At 42.1% G+C, this 22,646-nt stretch overlaps 2 protein-coding genes across 2 annotated transcripts in view; one reads left to right on the plus strand and one right to left on the minus strand.

Moving 5' to 3' along the window:
• The window catches only part of gpr39 (G protein-coupled receptor 39), a 29,549-nt gene extending 26,651 nt beyond the window's left edge, over positions 1-2,898 (minus strand). The window contains exon 1 of the mRNA XM_064329519.1: positions 1,652-2,898. Coding sequence (XP_064185589.1) covers positions 1,652-2,420 — 769 coding nt within the window. The 5' untranslated portion in view covers positions 2,421-2,898. The remainder of the gene's footprint in view (positions 1-1,651) is intronic.
• Positions 2,899-7,346: 4,448 nt separating this feature from the next.
• LOC135251767 (actin-related protein 3-like) lies at positions 7,347-22,107 on the plus strand. The gene is made up of 12 exons (XM_064329521.1): positions 7,347-7,579; positions 10,302-10,357; positions 11,648-11,772; positions 13,187-13,297; positions 13,565-13,660; positions 14,273-14,380; positions 15,822-15,965; positions 16,797-16,970; positions 17,907-17,999; positions 18,867-18,992; positions 19,416-19,499; positions 20,691-22,107. Exons 1-12 carry the CDS (start codon positions 7,536-7,538, stop codon positions 20,784-20,786), a joined length of 1,257 nt encoding a protein of 418 aa, XP_064185591.1. The 5' UTR covers positions 7,347-7,535; the 3' UTR covers positions 20,787-22,107.
• Positions 22,108-22,646: the final 539 nt, after the last annotated feature.

The raw sequence follows: 22,646 nt of genomic DNA on the forward strand, positions 1-22,646 counted from the left end.
ATCAATAATATTCAATATCCCTCGTCAAGAACATCAGAAGATGTCGCCTGCCATGGTTTATAACGTCATCGGCTACGACTTCAAAATCACCCTGCTGGAAACAAATTATACGCAGCGGCAAGCAGTGTCCTAGTACCTGCCACTTGCCAAAAAAACAATAACAGGATAGTGCTCAAGGATCAAAATCAATACCATATTATCGGTTTAAGCATTGCTCTTTGAAATAACTTTCATCTGAAGCGATTGAAGCTCTGCCTGGGGGGAATTAAAACTGCCACATAATCACTTCTCGAGTGGCTATTTGTATTCAGAGAAAAAAAAAAGGCCTGAACTGAGCCACGTTTTTAGCCGCGGTTGTAAATCACGCTGATTTATGAGGTGACGGGCAGCTGCTATGGGGGATGTCTCAAAAATAAATTTAACGGGATCTTGAGAGGGGAACAAACGCAATCCTACTGAGAAGAATGCGCACTTCCCGATAGCACATCGCAGAATTCCTACAGGAGATATTGATATTGCTGATGTGACATAGATCACGTCAAACGGAACGTAACGTAGTAAATATTGTAATTGAAACTACTAAAGCCTTACAGCCTTTGGCTGGTTTTCTGAGAGACATGCCAAGCATCGTCTCCCTGTGTGGTGCTTGGATTATGCATGAATAGTGAATTGAGCACCACAGTTTGTTCATTTCAGTAGCTGAATAGTCAAACTCTTATGATTTCACAAGAAACAAAAACAAATTATAAAAAAAGCTGGCTGAAATTTGATATTCAAAGATAAGGACTAACATAAATATAATTATTATTGTTATTATTGGGCAGTGGTCCTTTTCTTGTGGGATGACCATTCTTTACAGTTACAATTTTTTTTCCTTTCATAACAAGTGAGATTTACAAAAGCAATTCATATTATGTACCTCAAGTGTACAACCAAACCTCTAACATCTTGTTTTGAAAGCCCATATCTCAACCACTCTGCAGGACTGCAACTCACAGATAGTCTCCTGTATAAGCTAAAGCTGAAATTGGCCAACCCGTATAAGCCAAATTATTCATCTTCATTTTCAAACAAAGTGAAGGTGTGGTCTCCGAAGGACTTTTTCAGAAGTTTACCAAAATCTTGTCACACACAATTGCGCTATATAAATTGATTTTTGAGGAATAGCATTTGCAATTAATATTTAAGTCACAAAGTATAAATCACATATAACAGTGGACGTAAAACTGGCACTAAATTGTGGCAGTAGATTTTTAAATCATTCACTCAGTTCATTTCCATATCGTGAATATGGAGGAAACACTTTCTCAAACTATCAACATTTATTGACTTTTATTAAAAAAAACTGAAACGATAAAAATTTTGGGAGACAAAACAAAGTGTATGCCTGTCTGCTACTGGGAGTCCATTAATTTATATTAAAGCACAATGGATTATGATAGTTAATATGAATTGTTAAAAGCTGAATTCCATAACAACTATGGCCTTAAAATAAACAAACAAGTTAGTATTTTCCTCCATAGGTTTGCTTTTTCCCCCATGAGCCAATGCATAAACCTAAATAAGAAACATTTCAGCTAGAAATGTATAATCATTGACAATAAATGTTCATATTAAAATCATTTATTAAATATGTATATCAAGGTCTTACCAAGAAACAGGATGGTCTGCTTTCGGGATGCTTTAACCTTTGAACTCTGGTGCCTGGATAGGAACTCCTCTTTCTTGGCCGAGTGTTCCTTCGGTCCTCTCAACACACCGATCATGTTCTTGCACATTATCCCGACACTGACCAGGACCAGGACGTACACGACGAACGCCCCGAAGATGCTGGACCGGTACATCACCCACCAGCTGGTGAGGTTGGTGCAGAAGGTGATGTTCTGAGGCTCGACCCTTAGCCCCTCGGTCCCGGTGGCGAACAGCAGGGGAAGGGCGACCGCGGCCGAGGTTATCCACACGAAGACGATGAGCTTGACCGTGCGGGAGCCCGACAGGGACTTGTACCTGAAGGGGTGGCAGATGGCGACGTAGCGCTCGAAGCTGAGCGTGGCCACGTTCAGGATGGTGGCGTAGCTGCACGCCTCGAAGAGGAAGTTGTACACCTTGCAGGCCACGTTGCCGGACGAGGACGAGAAGGGGAACCAGATGGCGCTGTAGAGCTCCACGGGGAGCCCGATCAGCAGCACGAGCAGGTCCGAGCACGCCAGGCTCACCATGTGGTCCGTCACGTTCTTCTGCAGGTAGCCCTTGTTCTGGAGGATCTGCGTGACCCTGATGGTCACCCCGTTCCCCACGATCCCCGTCAGCAAGATGAGGCTGTAGAGGACGGTCAGCAGCACCTTAACCGGCGTCGGCTGCTCCAGGTCTCTCCAGTCCTCCTCCTTCATCTCCTGGGCAATCTCGTACTCCAGATCCATGGTTTAACGATTAACTGCTTTTTATTTCGTTCAAAACATTATTGATTCTTACCTTCTGTTCGCGGCTGCGTTGAGTCGCACCAGTTTGACCGAGCAGACGCTGTTCGCCTTGGCTGAAGAGGACTTATTTTTCACACTGGCCGAGTTCAACTGTGGATCCCGTTGATTAACAAAAAGTAAACGGTTGGTGTCCTCCTCTTCCTGCCTCCTGGCTCTCCTCCACCAAACGACATGACCTCGGGGTGTAAACCCGTCCCTTGCCTAATAATCCATTTCCACTTCCAGTTTCTAAATACCACACGCTCTATGGTCTGTGGGCTGTGACATGTGTCACGGTAATGGCTGACAGGCACCTAATAGCAGCCGTGATTCATTTCGTCGACAAGGGCAGGTCGGTTAAATATTGAATCACGGCCCATACAAGGAGAGCCAGTGTTTGCTCCTGTTATCGTTACTTCAGACAGAAACTCTGAGTTAGTTTAAGGGAATGCCCATAGGGGAAATTGCTTGTTTAAAAAAAAGAGGGGGGGGGCTTCAGATAAGAAAAAGTACAAAGATGACAACGCAGGCATGCACTTCACGAGAGGCTGGGCCAGTGCTTTATAAAGAAATAGAAAACCCAAGATTCTGTAACGTCACAATATATCAAGTCTCTTTAGCTAAGAAATAAAATCGAGGCACATTCAGCTGACGTTATTAGTCTGTGTTTTGGCTCGGTTTACAGAGTGTGCCTTAATCCCTTTACTGTCAACAGTACTCAACGTTTTAAGTCTGCGTATATAAGCTAATATGTTTCTTATTGTATATATATATATATATATATATATTTGATTGGTAAAATAAGTTCCGCACACCTGGAACTATGTGTATTTAAATGTGATTCTGTATGTTTTCATGATAAAATGTCATCTTACTTTTAAAAATTAGTAATAACTACGCATTTTGTGTATATGTGTAGAAAAATTTGAATACTGCGTCTATGCTGGTTAGACATCTATGGTGCCTTTATTATCCGTGCATGAGGCAATCAAATGGGTTTGTCTTAGTGGACATTAACCAGTAATAAATTATCACAGTCACATGTTCATAAGCGTCCATGCTGCCTTGCCTTAGTGGGGAGTAATGCCTGGGTGGGTGTAATGTTTTTTAAAAAAATAATAAATTGCAATACCTTACCAACATCATCTCACAGTTCAAATAGAGAACCACATAACACCATTAACTTTGCAAATTTATAAAGTGTACCCCCACAAAGTATATTGCACTAATACATTACTTTCAAATAGAGAACACGGTGCAGTATTTGCATGTCAATCCTTCTTAAATTATTAACTCAAGCGAAATAAGTGCATCAGAATCTCTTTCTTGTCCTTGATTTTGCCTTTGTGTAAGTGTACATGAGGCTTTCACGTAAATCGATATTAATACATTACAACTAGATTATAATAATAAATACAAAATTCCAGCTTGCCGATTTCATCTCATAGGGTTTGAACAGAGCCCAAATTTCTAGTGTTTAGGGTATTTCAGATGTTAAGTCTTTTCCAAACCAAGAAACGACTTATCACTTGATTAAACATATTAGCCATTAGGAGGAAGATAGTCTACAATCTTGTTTGTAATGGATAAATATGTGAAGGAAACGGCTGCCAGCATTAAACCTTAAGATGTTGCAGCTGTGATGGCCATTTAAGATGGATATGCTATTCCACTGACATCAGACAACACACAGACATAAGGGGGACTGTGCAGACCAAACACACCAATGGCATAATTAACCACAGAATCTGTGAAAACATCCATTTTCAACAATGTTGCCGGACATATACAAACTGTTTTCACCACACTGAATCAACAAAATGCAAGGTCTGTTCCGCGTTGTCTGGGTCATTTAGCAAAAAAAGTCAGACTTGGAAACGCAGCTGGACGGGGCCAAAGTGGTCAGGAAGGAGTCTGGAATGTTCTGTGGCTCAAAGACACTGACTGTCTGTAAGTGAGACCAGGGGAATTCCGAGTGAGGCTGTCACACTCCATCCCACAAAAATTAAACATCTGTCCATAATCAGAGAGACATCGGCTGCAGTGCTCCATTCGGTCTGAATGTGTCTTTCCTGGAAGAATTTGCTGGAATTCCCATTGTAGCCTATATTCTCTGAAGATTTAAATAATAATAATAATAATAATAATAATAATAATACCTCAGATGTATATAGCGCTTTTCTAATGGGGAAACAAAAAGAAAGAGAAATAAAACTTTATTAGGTGAAATAATAAAAGAAATTGTGTCGAAAAGTAAAAAGTAAAAGATCAGTAGAAATAGTCATTGAGATATAAATTGAGTTATGTTGACACAACCTTCGAAAGACCAAATTTTATCTTGCTTTGCAGAACTTTTGTGCAACAAAAAATTCGTATTCTTCAATCTACCTTATTATGATAATTAATTAATGAATGAATTCAAACATGATATATTTTAACATATCACGTGACAATTTGTGGTTATTTTGAGCTGGAAATGCTGCCCTGATGGCAAACACATTAGCCTGTTCTGGTCAAAGGCCTTGGATCAGCTGTAATGTCATACATTGGCTGGTGGGAAAAATACTAATATGGATAAAACACTTTACTTACAAAGAAAGTGCTTGAAATTAAACAGGCCCCAAGCATTGTGTATTAGCAAAGGCTGTTAAACTCACTCAAAAGGGCTTAAGGTATTATATTGGTTTCATTTGTCCTAACTTTTCCAGTGTCTCATGGGTCTTCTTATCCAATTAGCTTCTTTGATAGCAGACAGAACCTTGGCAACTCACAGAGTAAAATTAGTTCATGAGGCAATCACACGATTATCATACGAGCAATACTCTTCAGAATAATCAAATATGAGTCAAGTAGTGCTAACAGCTAGTGCTAATCAAGTAACTGAAGATGTGGACGCTCTATACCCAGTACTAATTACAGACCACAGCATGGTACCTGTCCCAAGGCATCTGCAGCTTTGTGATGTTCACCACAGAGGGACATTGTGTGCTGTTCATTGAAGTTTCAGGATTACACTGTGCAGCTCAAGCAGAGTGTTGGCGATGGACATTTCAGGGAGACCTCAGCCTTGCAACTTACACAGCATGAGCATGTAAGGCCTCCTAGGTTCTGGATTTCCATGTATATTTTATGCCTAACCAGAATTATTTTAAAGTTCTAAAGCTTCATTTGCAGACAGGCAACTTTCTTTAAAGCACTAAAATTGTTTTCATTAACACTGTTGGCTGTAAAATAAAATAAAAATAAAACACAGTGCCATTTATTATCATCCTGGTGGAATATTAAACACATCCTATTTCATGTGTCTTTCCATTTCTACTGCAAGTAATGCAAACTTGTTCCTGAAGTTTGCCTCTGGAGGGAAAAAGACTGAGTGCATTTCAGTAAAACAAGAGATAAAAACAAATGTAGACCATTTACCGCCCTCTATGGGCAAGATTCTCCAAAGGGTATGCTCATTTGGAAACAACATAATCCAATCTAAAGGCATTACAAATGATGCCCATGCGGCTCCCTGCAACTTGCTGAATCACTCAGATGAACGCAGGCCACAGCCATTCAACTGAATGGCCTGGTGGAAGCCCTTAGTCCTACATAGTACAGGCCTAAATACAAGCTGCGACAAGACTTGTTTGCTTAGGAGACATTCTACTGGCTGAGTTATAGCGAGTTACACACTTTGGCCCTTAGAAGTTACATGCACCAAGGGCTTGGTACAGGACATACTGTAATATAAACACAAAATATATGTGTTATGATGGCCCAGCAACAGGAATAAGATTTACATGCACACAAGTGCCTGGGTCCAACAGTGCCTCCAGTGGTTTAAAGTTGTCACTGTGCAAAACCATGAGTTATGATTGGGACCACTTATCGATTTATTGATAATTATCAATAACAATGTGAAATCGACGAGCAAGATAACTCACTTATCCAAACACTAAACATCGGTTTCTGACAGAATGCAGTTCTGTAACAATCACCACAGATGCAAGAAGGATATCTGTGCCAAGAAGCATTTTCAGAAGTCCCTTCTGAAAGGGTGCTCAGTAAGGCAGGACAGGTTGTAAAAAAAAATCAATTCCTGTCTGAAACCGAAGAATGTGGACTCAAGTCTCTTTTTCAACAAAAACAAAGATGCTTAGTCAGTGACTTTTTCATTTATTTGTTTTTATAAGAGTGACTATGTCAGAAATGTGTTGTCAATTCCTCTATGAAGAATCTGTAATCTATTGAAAAACACAGAAAACAAAGTAAAGTAAAAATCTAAGTTCAACCCCTGATATAACTATTGTTTTTGCATTATAAACTGAATATGCACACATCAGATATATCTGCCTTTTAGAATAGCTGTAGATACTGTCCAGTTCATTAGTATGAACATTGTGGTTAATTAGACATAAAATAAGTTATATATTCATCCAAAGCGCATGTATTGATAATACTTTAAATGATCATGCAACCCTTAAATTCATACAAATAATGACCTTTCTTTCAACCCAAAGGGGATGGCGCCCCCCACAGTCGCACAAGTGAGCTATCCGTGCGCGCACCCAACCCTTTGGCCACGCGCCACACGAGTACAGCCCACTGCCTGCTTTAAGACATCAGCGTGGAGCAGCCGCTGCGATTGCGCCGCACCTGTTTGTATTAGATCGAGATGCTCACTGCTACTGTTGCTTTCCATTGCAATCGCATTCAAATGTAGAATACAGGAAAATAGCCCACAAAGCGGCTGTTGCTTAACGATGCTGTTGCAAAACCCAGTACAGTAACGCGTTCAGAGACACGTCGTATACATGCCGTTTATATCCTGCTCAATGAACCATTCCTCTTTAGAAAAAAAATAAATAAAAAAAAATCAAATCAAAATTCGTGATTGGCAGTAGTCTGGCCCTGCCCTGACGGCGGCCATCTTGCCTCTCCTGTCTTCCCGAGACCCGAGTGCGGAAGTAGAAACTTCACTGTGCGGGTTCAGGGTTCCGCCTCTGAATGGTGAGATAGCAACTCTACCCGACACAGGTTACTTCCCATCAAAGAACACACCCGTAAATTCTACTGCCTGGATCGCAAGAGATGGCTGGACGGTTGCCGGCTTGCGTAGTCGACTGTGGCACAGGGTAAGTCGCTTTCACCACACATGCTGTATTCCAGGCAGAATGGAAAATTTGGGTGTGCTGATGGGAGATGGCTTTTCTCAGTGGAAGCTGGGGTGTAGCTGTGTTAGCTAGCTTGCATTTGCAAAAGCTCTCTGTACAGCGAGGTTCTGTTCAGGCTGTTTTCTTACATTCATTCGTGGCTCTGTTTCCTAAAAGATAGTTTGGCGCAAATGTGGTGCTTTAATTTTAATTAGAGTGGTCATTCTCGATAGCTAACTAGGTTTGGTTAAAACAGTAGCAGTCAAGCTACCAGCTATTGCTTCCATCATCAGAAAATCATCTTCCTGTATGACAGGGGTATTGCAGAAAAGAGGTTCACCTGACACAAATTCACTTGGCACGTTGAAGCCATTTGATTGTTCGGGGGCACTTGGCCAGTGTTGGGTTTTGCATTTTGAAGCAGGATTTGAGGAAGTAGGCCCATTTGCCTGTATCTAATGGATATTTGTATTAACTAGCCATCAAGACCATTCCGGTTTGAGCATGCGCATTACGACTTCCTAGGTTTGTCAAATCCTCTTCCTGATTCACCCATTTTATTCCATATATGGTCTGCTTCGGCATCCGAAGCATTTTTTAAGTTAACGTTAGCTTTGGTACGTTTTATAGGTAATAATTGGCTTTCTGTGAATGGGTTTTAAAAACCGAACATGAGCAGGCAAATAATGCTAGCTTGCTGAAAGCTACTGTAGTTTGCTAACAAACAAAAGTGAAGATAAGAATCTTTGCTCTACTGGCAACATAGCAAATCTGGTCTCAATTTTCGTTTTGGTGCTTATGTGTAGTCTTCTGTCCATTTATGTGGTACTGTTAAAACGAGTTCTTTTTCGTTATTAAACATTTATCAAATAAAACGATACACGTCGATACATGCAATATTATTGGTAAACGCCCAGCTTGCTACAATCAGAGCAAGAGCTTGGCTAGCCTACCTGACAAGTTAACCGGAAATATTATTGAACAGACTTGGGAAATGTTGAGTTATTATGATTTGGCGGGATTCGTGTGCTAAAACGAATGTTACTGTCAACATTGGGTTTGTATCTCTAAAGACAAGAAAAGCGTAGTTCCTCACAGATAAAATGCAGAATACACAACATACGTGTGTAGAGTGTCCACGTACTGTACTGACTGGTACTGATCGTACATTGAGCGGTATTATCCAGCTTTTAGTTTGCTGACTATATTTCTTGAGAAAGCTGTAGCTGAGCATGCAAGGAATTCCTTAAAATCGCCAAAAGCCTCAACCACAACTGATTGATTGTATGCTGTACTTTTGGTGTTACTGGCATGCATTGACAGTTATCTATTATCAATGTTTAATTGGTTAAGTAGGCTAAAGCATTTGGACAGGCTGCACTGTGTAACCACTGGAATGGAATTAATCCACTTGCTGGAATTATTTAACAATTTACCTCAATCCTCTGGCGATTGATTAATGGTAAGTCATGTGTTATCAGTATTACATGAACCATTCTGTAGAAAAAACAATGAAAGGGATTTTTCCCCCCCCTGTAGATTTCTCAACGGTCAAGTTAAAAGTTTTTGAGCACCTCTAAAAGGCCAACTGAAAAGTACTTTAAGGAACAGGATCTTGCTCAGACACGACTGGCTGCTGCATACTTTCAATTTTTTTCGAAAAAGATTTTTTTTAGTCTCTCCAGCTGTGGTGTGTTCTCTGCAGGGAATAGCCTTTGTCTAGTTTAAATGGCATTTTTAAATTTAAGAACATAAAAAAAAAAATTGAAAAGGAGTTTAAAAATTGAGAGAGCCGTTTCCTATGGCTGCACTAGCTCTGACCATATTAAGTGGTCTAACACATTAAGTCATTCTAATAAATTCAGCAGCGTGTCCATCTAGCCTATATACCCATGCGTGGGGCGTAACTTGGGTATGACAGTTGCTAGCCTATTCATGGTCAGTGTGCGTACTTTAATTTTATCATCCAACCATAAGAAGGATATTTGACTGTGGCAAACCGCTAACTTATTCTTGCTTGTTGTTGTGCAGTCCAGGGTCTTGTGTTCTGATACATCATACTTGTTGCAACAGATCAGCTGCTTAAGGGGGCTACTCCAGGAAAGTTAGGAATTTACTTTGGAATGCAGTTCTGTCCCTTTCCCCCCCGCCCCACCCGCTGAGACTGTCTAAAGTATTAATATATCATAAAGGGTTACAATGATGTCAGCACTTGGTGGGAACATTCAGCAATAATATGATAATATAATAAACAGACATGAGCTTTGGGAAAACCTTCCCCCTCTTACGCACACTCATTTATGTGCTTGACATCTTTTTCTTCGCTTTTGTATGCTGAGTTCATACTACACGGTAACATCCTCTCTTGTGAATTGATTAGGTCCTATTGTTTTTCTTTTGCAACATTCAGCATTTTTCTCTAAACTGCAGTCGACCACCCCCCAATTTATTTTTTCCCGATTAAAGACATTTTTTAATAAACTGCTTTTGCATGGGCAGAACAATGCAGGCCCATGTTTGAAAAGCCTTAAACTTTGGATAATCAGCTCTCTCATTTCTGTTATTGTCCTTTCATGGTAGACTTCTAACGTGACTGCAATTCTTATACCGTTTTACATCTTAGTTACTATTTACAACATGGGTATTTTCTCTATATGCTGAAACTGTGTAAAGCATTGACGCATTGACTTTCTGTTCTTTACAGATACACAAAACTTGGCTATGCTGGGAACACAGAGCCACAGTTTATTGTTCCGTCATGTAAGTATTATTTTTATTATTACGGAATTGGCCTTCAAATTATGCATGCACGACATTGAGAGAGAGACACGTAGCTTACCGGATTGTTAAAAATAGGACCACAGACCACATTTATTATTATTATTTTTTTTATCTTTAAGGATGGACACATCTACTTCTTATATTCAGCCTTATTATTATTATCATCATTATTCAGATATTGGATTATTAGAATTATTATTCAGATTTGTATCTAGTCCGCCTGCTGTGCAAGCTTTCAGGAGTGCAGACTGTGTGATGCATTTGGGGTGGGAAATCTGGACGCTCACCAAACCCAAAACAAAAGTGCTGTTATGGGGGGCTTATGCATATGGATCAGCCGCCGATCTCCAAGGGCAATGACCCAACGCTGAGGACGAACCCGGAAAAGGCATCGCGGAGGACAGATTTCCAAAGGAGATTGAATGTGTGCAGTTCCGGTGCAGGGAAAAGCAGATATGTAAAAACTATGAGATCATAATCGTTACCCGCGTATTGCTTATGAATGCTCCCAGTCAGTGTTTAATAAAGAGGCTTCGACCAGCAGGTCTTCATCACCTCTGTGAGATGAAGAGATTGCGACCGTTCCAGTCCACGGGGGGGTGGGTGGGTGGGGGGGGGGGGGGTACTTTGGACGTTTCTGGTGGTTCGGGAAAGAGGGCACCGTCGTGTCCCTTACCTTGCTAGTGTTTGAGTGCACACGCCTCCACGGTTAACTAGAGAAAGTCTTTCAGGCTTTTCAACTCTCAGGAAATGGGTCTTTTAGAGAAGAAGAGAAGAGAAAAGGGGAGCCTGCACTCTTCTTGTCTCCCCTTGAGTGCACGGATTTGTCAGCATTTGCATCTATATGCTTGTTGATGCATTTACATTCTAACTGGTGGTTTTATTTTTGTACGTTTCGCCTGTCAGTTCTGATATCGCATGCCGTGTTTCTTTAATTAACATATGGCCATGTGTGTGTATCTGTATGAAGTACAGAGTAGTTTATAGACATCAATTTCCGTTTGCTCACTTTCACTTCCCTTGGTTTATGATCACTGATCTAGTATGGTTGGTCTTACATGGTGGACAAAAGTATGAAGCATGGTTCTTTGGTGCATTTTTAAAATTGATATTGATATAGGCATGTGTTATCAACAGTTGCTTTTATACATATGATACATATGTACAATCTGTAGGGAAATGTGAAAGTTTGTCTCTGTAAACCTGACGTATCCTATCCAGTGTCCCATGCAGAATGGCCTGTTATCTTTCTGCCTTTTTTCCCCCCAGGTATCGCCATCAAAGAGTCGGCCAAAGTTGGGGACCAGGCCCAGCGCAGGATGATGAAGGGCGTGGACGACCTGGACTTCTTCATCGGGGACGAAGCCATAGACAAACCCACGTACGCGACAAAGGTAGTGGCCCTTTGCGGTTTCCGGAAGACAATGTTTCCTGCCCATCAATGTTGAGAGCTGCCCGCGTGCCATTAACATGGGAGCTCAGTCAGTCGCTCGCTCCTTTTGATCGATTTGAATCCATAACCACGCCCTTCAAAAGTCTGAAATAATGAGGAAGTTAGACCTCGAAGTGAAACCCAGCCTAGTACAATATGCCGGGTTAGCACATAGGAAACAAGTGACTTGAAGTCTTGTGAAGAGATTGAAGCTGGCTTCCTGACCGGTGAATGCTCATCAAAGATTTAAATTTTGTTCCTCACCTTACGGTTTAACAGGCGTTGAAGTGTCACGAGAAATCCCTTGATTCCTTTCCATACCTTTCATTTGCTTTTCACTCCAGTGTGTGATGGCAGACATTTCATTTCTCTAATACGCAGGCATTAAACAGCCGCTTGATTGCTGAGTCCTCGCTACAGGGCCAAAATCAGGTCTGAAGTTGACTGAGTGATTATGATGCTTACTGGGGATTCTAGGCATATTATAGGCAGCTTCCGGTGGCAGCTTGTATCAAATTCCTGTAGATTTGAGCGGGCCTGTCTTGGCTTCCTCTTAGATCTGAACTAGCCTCTAGCAACTTCCCGTGTCAACTTTGTGTCTTCTGTTCTCAATGGCTGCCACTGCCCCCTCAAAGGATCGAAAATCAGCCTTATCTCCCCATTGTTTAAGAGAAATGAGTGCGGTGTGAGCTGGGTACTGTTTCAGGACCTGTGCGTACCAGCCGAATCAATCCGCATTGATTTGTAACGCTTATACTATTCCATTCATTAATGCCCCTACCCAATTAATTTAATCTCAACGCTTTCAAATTATGAATCTTTAATGCGAAAGTATAATTATATTTGAGTGCTTCATTATGTGAAATAACCTGATGAATTCATGAATACCCGGGGAGATGGCATTAACTGCTGTAAATTATTAAAATGGCTGGCGTATGCAAATGAGTCTCTTTCTGACATGTTTGATATTATAAGAGGAATTACCAAGCTAACTTGCCCTTTAATGCCCACTTCTTAAGTGGCCATTATGTTATCGTGCCTTCGTTGACTCGTAATATTCCCCAAAGAATGCAAACGATCCTCGTGAAAATTAACCGTCGAGATGTGATCCTCCGAAATTGAGCTGATGAAAGACGTTCGGGGACCTGTTCTGTTAACGTGTGCTATTATCAGCTGAAATGAATGAGCAAGCTGTTGCCAGTTTGAATCCCAGGTTGGAAAGACGTTTTTTTTGTTAAATGATAACCAGCCCGGATTTGACCGTTGTACAACCCGTATTCGGTATCTGTGTGAATGATGGAAAAGTCGATGTGTTCTTGCCTGGTGAGGGAAACTGGTTATGCGGTGTGTAACCTTGGTGGTTTGTGTGCAATCAGTGGCCGATTCGTCACGGCATCGTAGAAGACTGGGACCTGATGGAGAGGTTCATGGAACAGGTGATCTTCAAGTACCTGCGCGCGGAACCCGAAGACCACTACTTCCTGTTGGTAAGGTGCTGCAGAATATGTTTGGCCATGTAAAATAAGAACATGTACAATTGCTTTATTTAGTTTTTTTCCCCACTATTTGGAAATTAAGTTTCCTGTATGTCTGAAAAGGAATATTTGATTAATAAAGACTTATTGAGGAAGGGCTATTTTTATTATTATTATTATTATTATCATCATTATTAGTATTAAGACCTGGAATGACTGACATGTATTCAGTGTTTCTGAGTTTGACTCATGGTCCAATTTTTTGTTGTTCCTCCACAGACAGAGCCCCCGTTGAACACACCTGAAAACCGGGAGTACACCGCGGAGATCATGTTCGAGTCCTTCAACGTCCCTGGCCTCTACATCGCTGTTCAGGTAAAGCCCTGCAGACACGGAGCAGCCTCATTGGTCAGTCCCCCTGAGGGACGTCCGTGCATCACGCATTTCTCCACAGCCTGAATGCCTTCAGTTCTCACGCACTCCACGGTGTCTGACTATCAGTCTACCAGCCGCATCCCAGAACAACCTTCCGAAGGCCATCTCCTCAAACTGATTTGATTAAAACTCATAATTGAGAAGCCACTGCGATTTTATATTCACAAAAAGCTTCTGGCCTGACACCAGTAGACGTTTTAGTTTACTAGTAGACACATTACATTACGTTAGCATTACATTACATTTAGCAGACGCTCTTATCCAAATCGACTTACACAACTTTGTTACATAGCATTTACATTGCATCTATTTATACAGCTGGATCTATACTGAAGCAATGCCGGTTAAGTACCTTGCTCAAAGGTACAACGGCAGTGTCCTACCCGGGAACTGAACCTGTAACCTTTAGGTTACAAGGCCAACTCCTTACCTATTACACTACACTGCCTCCCAGATACCCGTTAGCTTATTGCTGTTTGTGATCATTATGTGTAATAGTGTCTGTGCTGGTTGAACTGTCTCACGTGGCTAACATCACTGCTCCTTCCCCAGGCAGTCCTTGCGTTGGCCGCCTCCTGGACGTCCAGACAGGTGGGGGAGAGGACACTGACCGGGACGGTGATCGACAGCGGGGACGGGGTCACCCACGTCATCCCTGTGGTGAGCGCCGTCGATGAGCGTGCTCGACCCCTGACCTCTACCCCTGACCTCGCCCTGACCTCTCCCCATGGCCTTGCATTGACCTTCATAAAAGCAACTCGGGAACCGAGCTGGTGTCTGACCTGCGACATAGCTTTTTAGCCATAGCTGAGCGCAGACCGTGCACCTACGTAACGACACTGTGAGCTGATTGGACCTTTCACTTCCACGTGATTAGCGGAGAGACTCCTCCCCCGTGCGCTGAGCCACTCCTGCGTCTCCTTGGCGCCGTTCATTCATATCCGAACCCGCGCTTACGAAGGCCTCCAAGTGCCTCCAAATTTCGAAGCCAGCCTTCCTGTGACTCAGTCGTCGAAATGCTAGTTTATTTAACCATGATCACACAGCTCCCCAGAACTCATAACATAATCTCCTTTTCCGTTATTTTAAAGTCTGTCCGATCCTCAGGCTTCAGCAGTTCCTTGTTGCCGTGTGGCATCACGTCATCCGCCCCCCTCCCCAAAATTTGCACTAATAAAGTGATTATTACTGATAGTGGAAGACGTAAAATCGGGGTGATTAGATCTTGGTAATATGTGGTGTAGGAGGTGAGGGTAGGTGTTTGATCTGAATGCACTCTCAGCTCGATGTCCTTCCAGGATGGTAAATGGTAAATGGACTGCATTTATATAGCGCTTTTATCCAAAGCGCTTTACAATTGATGCCTCTCATTCGCCAGAGCAGTTAGGGGTTAGGTGTCTTGCTCAAGGACACTTCGACACGCCCAGGGCGGGGTTTGAACCGGCAACCCTCCGACTGCCAGACAATCGGTCTTACCTCCTGAGCTATGTCGCCCCATGGACATAGTGGACGTGATGGTTTGGGCAGATTGTTTCAGAACGGCAGAGGACAGCCGCTGTACGTCTGAGGCACAGAGAGACAGACTGACTTTTACTTGCTTACTTTCTCACCCACCTCGTCTCTCTGTGACCTCCGTAGCGGCTGGCATCCAGCCCAGCAGCCCACGCAGCGCTCCCTTAATTCAGTCTACACGTTTTCTGGCAGGTGGTGCTGATGTGCTTGGCGTGCGTTCTTCTTAAATAACATGATGCGTTTGACTCACTGTGCATAAGGTTATGGTCGTGGGAAGGAAAAAATGTCTCCAAGGCAAGGTTGCCATGGCAAATATTACTAACAAGATCCCAACTTTTTTTTTTTTTTTTTTTTTTTTTTTTTGATGGTTGTGTGGTAAAATTGAGCACTCTTAAGTGCTCACAAGAGAAAAGGTTGATTTAATAATACATTTTGTTCTAAATTGAAACATGTCCACTGATGGATAGTAGTGAAATGTAGAAAGGTGTTCTCTTGAGCTTTTATTTAATCGTGCTTTGACGGACGTGCGCCGTTGTGTACACCCGTGACCGTTTCTTAAGCGGTTCTGTCTCTGATTGGCTCCCTGCAGGCTGAGGGCTATGTGATTGGCAGCTGTATAAAACACATTCCCATCGCGGGACGGGACATCACGTACTTCACACAGCAGCTGCTGAGGGAGAGGGAGGTGGGCATCCCTCCGGAGCAGTCCCTGGAGACCGCCAAGGCAGTCAAGGTACCCCGCGCTGTCCCTTCGCTGGCTTTAGAGATCACTTCAGTTCTGCCATTTACTGTTACTTTCCAACGTGCTCTGCTTACACGCATACATGTACACACACACACATATACACACACACATACACACACACACACACGCGTGCACACACACACACACGTATACACACACACACACACACACACACACACACACATACACAAGTGCACACACACACACACACGTGCATACACACACACACATGCGTACACACGCGAACTTGTACACATACACACACATACACGCTTTCATAATACATGCAGTCACACAAACGTGTGTACAAACGCACACGCTATTGCATGAAGGTCAGATTTATTTTGAGTCTGTGTCTACATTCATTTTTTCTAAAGGAGGGCCCTGGAAATTACAGAGATGCCAAGAATTATTATTATTATTATTTTTATTTATAACTGGTTGGTTCGTATTTTGTACAGCAGATGTCACTGTTGTTCCATCATCTGCGTCGGTTCTTTTGATCCTTTTTGAAATGTTTTTATTTCTATTTTTGATGCTATACAGTGATTTCATTGCGCACTTGTTGGAAGGAGAACTTCCTGTAGGAAGAAAAAATATTAATGTTTTTATATTTTGTTTCGGAATCCTGTGCAATGCATCTCACACCTACAATTCACATAGATGAAGAAACAGTTTAATTTTCCTGTAGATATTGGATCAAGAACCACAATAAGATGGGCAGGAGACAAGGTTTTATATAATGAGACATAAGGAATGAGAAAAGAATACGCAGTCCAGTAACATGTTCGATCATTCATCTTTCATATTTGATTTCAGGAACGGTACAGCTACGTCTGCCCAGATCTAGTCAAAGAGTTCAGCAAGTATGACACAGACGGGTCCAAATGGATCAAGCAGTACACCGGCATCAACTCCATCAGCAAGAAAGAGTTCACCATCGACGTGGGCTACGAGCGTTTCCTGGGCCCCGAGATCTTCTTCCACCCTGAGGTAAGTGCATCGCTGGCAAATATGAAACTTAAAAAACATAAAAATATTAAATAATTATTGCCACCGTCATTTATGTTGTATTGTGTATATGTATATATATATGTATATAAAAAGTTATTTTTTGTATTTTCTTGAATTTGCGTAAGACAGCTAAGGCAGGTGGCAGTTCTAATTCATAGATATTATGTCGTTATAAATACTGTGACCAGCATTCCTGACATTTTGTATTTTACTGCGGGTTGATTTATACATTTATGTAAGCCGTTGTGCCTAACTGAACTCTTAGAATGATTTGTGTGAAGAAAATTTGATGCCTTCTATAATATAGGGGTTTGACACTTGAAGAGAAAATTCAGCTGAGGCCTATTATCTCATGTATGAAATATTCCTTGTGAACAGCGTTTCCTCCATTTTAGTCAGTGTACAAATCTCTGGATGTTAATAACCGGTATTTGACTGGCCTTTTGGGCCAATGCCTCTGCTTTACATTATAGCTCAAGTGCAAACCAAGTTCCCACATTCATGGACGTGAAGGGAAAACTTATGATCTCATGAAGGAAAAATGTAACCCATATTATGTGTATAACAGCATTTCTAAACTTGCTATTGCTGTAAGCAGGGAACATGAGTCTAGACGGCAACTCTCTCTCTGTACAGATTTGCATTTGAGTTTTGGTAGTAATGGTAAATTGAAAATAGAAGATTATGAAAGTGCTACTTTTTGAGCATGATATGCTCACTTATTTACAGAATCTGGCACATGCATGCCTTGGTATTATATTGGCTATGAACTTGGTATTGGGCCAAAACTGATAAGTCTGCTATAAGCTGTTACCAGCCAGTGTTGACACAACCTTCCTGTTGTCCATCTCTGCTAGTTGGAGGAGGTGTAACATATTCGGAATAAAATGTTAAATTGTCCCGTGCTTCTCCCAGTTTGCCAACCCAGACTTCACCCAGCCCATTTCAGAAGTGGTGGACGAGGTCATTCAGAACTGCCCCATCGACGTCAGACGCCCCCTCTATAAGGTCAGTTCAGCTGTGTGTGTGTGTGTGTGTGTGTGTGTGTGCGTGTGTATGTGTGTGTGCGTGTGATTACTGGGCTGTGTGATGCAAAATGTTGCTTCCTTGTGTGCGTCTTCAGTGCGTCAGCTAGTTTAGTTCCTCAGACTGTAACCCGCTCAGCCCATTTGATTATATAATGTAATAGATGTCTTATTACATTTATCATCATCCATTCTACCCTTATTTTGCATTAGGCTGACCAGCAGAGGTCTCAGCTGGGTTTCCCCTGAGATTTCTTCCTTTTGTGGATTTTCTTTTCTCACCTCTGTATGGGTGTTGTTCTCCCCACTGGGGAGTTTTTGCCTCACAGGCTTGGGGGTCCAGGCCTGGTGTCTGCTCAGTTTTCCTTCCGTTTCTCTGTAAAGCGCCTGTGTGACACTGTTCTCTGTAGAAAGCGCTACACAAAATGCTTTGAATTGGTTTGAAAAGTCTGCCAGTGCGTGTGTTTGTATGTAAACTCCTTCTTCTCCCTGTGTTCATGTATGTAAACTCCTGCCAGTATGTGTGTGTGTGTATGTAAACTCCTGGGAGCGTGTGTGTGTGTGTGTGTGTGTATGTAAACTCCTGCCAGTATGTGTGTGTGTGTATGTAAACTCCTGGGAGCGTGTGTGTGTGTGTGTGTGTGTATGTAAACTCCTGCCAGCGTGTGTGTGTGTGTGTGTGTGTGTGTGTGTGTGTGTGTGTGTGTGTATGTAAACTCCTGCCAGTGTGTGTGTGTGTATGTAAACTCCTGCCAGTGTGTGTATGTAAACTCCTGCTAGCGCGCGTGTGTGTGTGTGTGTGTGTGTGTGTGTGTGTGTGTAAACTTGTCCTCCTCTCTGTGTCTCTCAGAACATCGTTCTCTCAGGCGGCTCCACCATGTTCAGGGACTTCGGCCGCCGTATGCAGCGGGACCTGAAGAGGACGGTCGACGCCCGGCTGAAGATGAGCGAAGAGCTGAGCGGGGGCAAGCTAAAGGTGAGGCACCAGGCTAGCGTAGCGCCCAAAACTGCTTCTCCCAAAACCACTTCTCCCCAAACTGCTGCTCCCCAGGTCCCAGGTTAGCGTAGCACCCCAAAACCACTGTTTTCCAGGTACCAGGTTAGCGTAGCACCCCAAAACCACTGCTCCCCAGGTACCAGGCTGGTATAGCACCCCAAACTGCTGCTCTTCGGATCCCAGACTAGTATAGCACCCCAAAATCTGGGAATCAGATTCAGGAGAGAAATATTTTCATGAAAATGGGAGGAATAAATCTACAGTTTTCCTCACAAAGCTATGGATTTGTATTGAGAATGGAATTTGTAGTGTTGTATTAAGTCATACTGCACAGTCAAAAGTTTAAAGTTTTGCCGTTATGTGTATTATTAATTGAGGTGATTTTCTGTGTTTTTTTTGTAGCCCAAACCGATTGATGTGCAGGTCATCACTCACCACATGCAGCGATATGCTGTTTGGTTCGGGGGATCCATGTTAGCGTCTACTGTAAGTTTTACAATAACGCTTGTCCTGAGTGCCGTTATATCTGTCACGTTGTCTGTGTAAGCATTTTTGTCATGAACGTTTTTTTCCCCCCTCTTTCTTTCTATTAAATAATGGTTTTCCAAGTCTATATCTGGCACATAAAAGTCTACAACTGTGTACCTATCGTCAAATGGGGATAGTTATGTTACTGTACGTTGTATCGTCAACGCCTTATGTGTTGGCCAAAATACATATGCAGAGAGTTTCCTCTGCCAAAATCGAATTGCCATAAAAATAGCCCGTTTGTGCTGGCATCGTGCTTAAATGGGCTTGTGAAGTGTTTGGTACAGAAATTGTTTAAGTCCTTGCACTTATGGTCAACCGTAGAGAAATACGTTGAATATAGCAAGTGTATGCTAATCTCTTTCCCTGCGGAATAATGTCCCCTCGAAATATGCTGAGTAGTCAGTATATCATCCCTGGGCTAGGAAGGGCATTTATACCCTGCGGTGTCTGTATAATGAGAGGGATCGTTTTATTTTCTGGCTTTAAGCACGTTCATTCGCTCTCTGGATTATCTTGGCTTTTATGTCTTCAGTTACAGCCTGCTCTGTGCTAGTTCCTCGGAGCTTTCCCTGTGAGGGATGCCGCGAAGAGTAGGTGATGGTTATTGCGTATCGCTAATCGGAACGATGAATTCATTCACGTCTTCAAAGAGCCCAGCACACCAGATTAGTCTTATTATCAGCTACAGTAACACACGAAGCCTGTGCCACTCGCTATAGGCCAGGGCTGCCAAACTCTGTTCCTGGAGATCTACCCTCCTGTTGGTTTTCACTCCAACCCTAACAAAGCACACCTCATTCAACAGCTAGAGCAGGGCTGCCCAACCCTGTTTCTGGTGATCTGCCATCCTGTAGGTTTTCACTCCAACCCTAACAAAGCACACACCTCATTCAACAGCTAGAGCAGGGCTTCCCAACCCTGTTTCTGGAGATCTACCATCCTGTAGGTTTTCATTTCAACCCTAATTTGAACCTACAATTTGATTATACTGGTTAGATGATTGATGCTTTACCCTCGTATTTCAGTGAGTTAAAAAAATATATTATATTATATTTTTTAAATATTTTTTTAAATACACCATTAAAAAAATGCCGTGTTAATGTGCAAATGTGAAGCCTGATGTGTGTGTTCTCCTTGTCTCGTCAGCCGGAGTTCTACCAAGTGTGCCACACCAAAAAGGACTACGAGGAGATCGGGCCCAGCATCTGCCGCCACAACCCCGTGTTCGGTGTCATGTCCTAAACGCGGACCTCGGTCCTACCTCAGGGCTCGCTGCGGGGGAGGCCCCCATGAGGGGGAGGGGGGGGCCTGCAGGGGGGTGGTGTGGGAGGGGTTTGTCTGTTCTTCGGTTGTCATTCCCTTTGAATGGGCTGCAACTGCTAGAAGAAGAAAAAAAAAACGGAACGAGAACGAAACCGATTTCAATTTTTAAAAAAAAGACCAAACGCAATTAGGCTGGCAAACTGAAGCGGGATTGTCTTCAAAAAAAATAAAAAATAAAAATAAAGAAAATAAAAATGAGGGAGGATAGTTTAGTTTATACGCCAAAACGATTTAAACGTTTATGTGTCCTGTTCTGTGGAACAGTGTGTGGGGAAACAAATCAGTGATGATAGTGGTGGTTTCTTGAGGAGGAAAACAAAAATTGTTTATGGTTATCAAATGTAATGTGCCCGAAATCTTGTGTATGTTGATGACGTGTCCAGATCATGACAGGGTTTGAACATATGGTTACGCTTCATAGTGTTTAGGCAGTTTATTCGTTTTTTTATTCAAATAAATAAATAAACAGGAAGCAGGCGCATGTAATTATGGGAAAAGGTTGTGGATAGTTCTGGTGTTTGGTTTAAGGTTTTAATAAGTGATTAGACGTGTAGTTTTTGGGTCAGACGAGGCTCACCGATTCAACTTTTGCACATAAAATACATGCCTCTGTAGCAAAGTGCAGGTACATGGTGATCAACAGGTATGAGTTCCAGCCAGTAAACTGCCCAGTTACTATGAAGTGTTGCCCAATACATTTTGTCACCTGCTCAGTTTTTGCTTCAAATGCACTTCTTTCCGTGTACAAGGCAAGAGCTTGTTTATATTTCATACAAAGTTTTTATATGTAAAGCTGGGGAGATCAGGAAAAAACAATAAAGCGTTGTAATGCCAATAACGATGTGGTAAATATGATCCTAAATCCACAAAGAAACCTCGGTAGAAAGTTCAGTCTGCTCCACATGGTGGCCAGTGTTTTCTCTCCTTTTTTTCCCTTCGCCATTTTCTTTTTTTTCTACTTTTGAATTTGGTCACTTTGCCACCTGCTCTGGCAATAACTTTTCTCAAATCTACATCTGCTAGAGCTTTCTCTATAGCCCTTGCCTGATTTCTTCTTTTATCTTGCAGCAAAAAAATATTAATAATAAAAAAAAAATTATGAAATTTAAAAGACTGTTGGACCAGTATTGTAGCCTAGAACCTCATTTTTTGTTTTTGATTAAGTACCAAATGGTCAAAGGAACAGATTTGTGTATTTAATGCCTAGCAACATTCCAATAAAGGCACAAAATTATTTCTACACATTTATGCAAGTGTCTTTTTTTCTTTCTGAATTTCATTAGTTATTGATTGGGGAGATGCACTGTTGTGACCTTTTTCAGATTTTCTGACAGGATCATCCTTTAAGCTTAGAAATGTTCAGCATATAGTGTGCAGATTGCAGTCGATAAATAGGAATGGGCACTTGAACAAGCAAGATAGGTTGACCGTGAACTATCCTTTATGCCAATGCCTTTGTCCCCTAATTTATAATTTCTGCGTTTTTAACGCTTCGCTAAATAGCTTGTATCCAGACGACGACACCGCGGTTAGGCTGGGCTTTTAATCTGTTTGGAGAGGTCGTGGTCGCAATCCCAGCCTAATGTGGGTGGTGCAGAGGAGTCGAGGAAAAAAAAAAATAATAATTTGAAATGTCAGCTTGAACACCAGCTCCTGTAATATGACACCTGATTAAAATGTCCTCACAGTTTGACTGGTAAAGTCTGAAGCCAGAGGACCTGGTGGAACTAAGTGGAAATGCCAAAAAGTTTGCCTAATTGAAGAGAATTCCGAAAGATA

The sequence above is a fragment of the Anguilla rostrata genome, chromosome 3, assembly GCF_018555375.3.
Source record: "Anguilla rostrata isolate EN2019 chromosome 3, ASM1855537v3, whole genome shotgun sequence".
Lineage (NCBI taxonomy): Eukaryota > Metazoa > Chordata > Actinopteri > Anguilliformes > Anguillidae > Anguilla > Anguilla rostrata.

What these genes read in the sequence shown, in the direction of transcription:
- LOC135251767 (XM_064329521.1), top strand. Translation starts at nt 7,536, where the DNA reads ATGGCTGGACGGTTGCCGGCTTGCGTAGTCGACTGTGGCACAGG. An exon ending in AGATCTTCTTCCACCCTGAG is followed by an intron (nt 16,971 to 17,906) that starts GTAAGTGCATCG and finishes TGCTTCTCCCAG; the next exon opens with TTTGCCAACCCAGACTTCAC. An exon ending in GATCCATGTTAGCGTCTACT is followed by an intron (nt 19,500 to 20,690) that starts GTAAGTTTTACA and finishes TTGTCTCGTCAG; the next exon opens with CCGGAGTTCTACCAAGTGTG.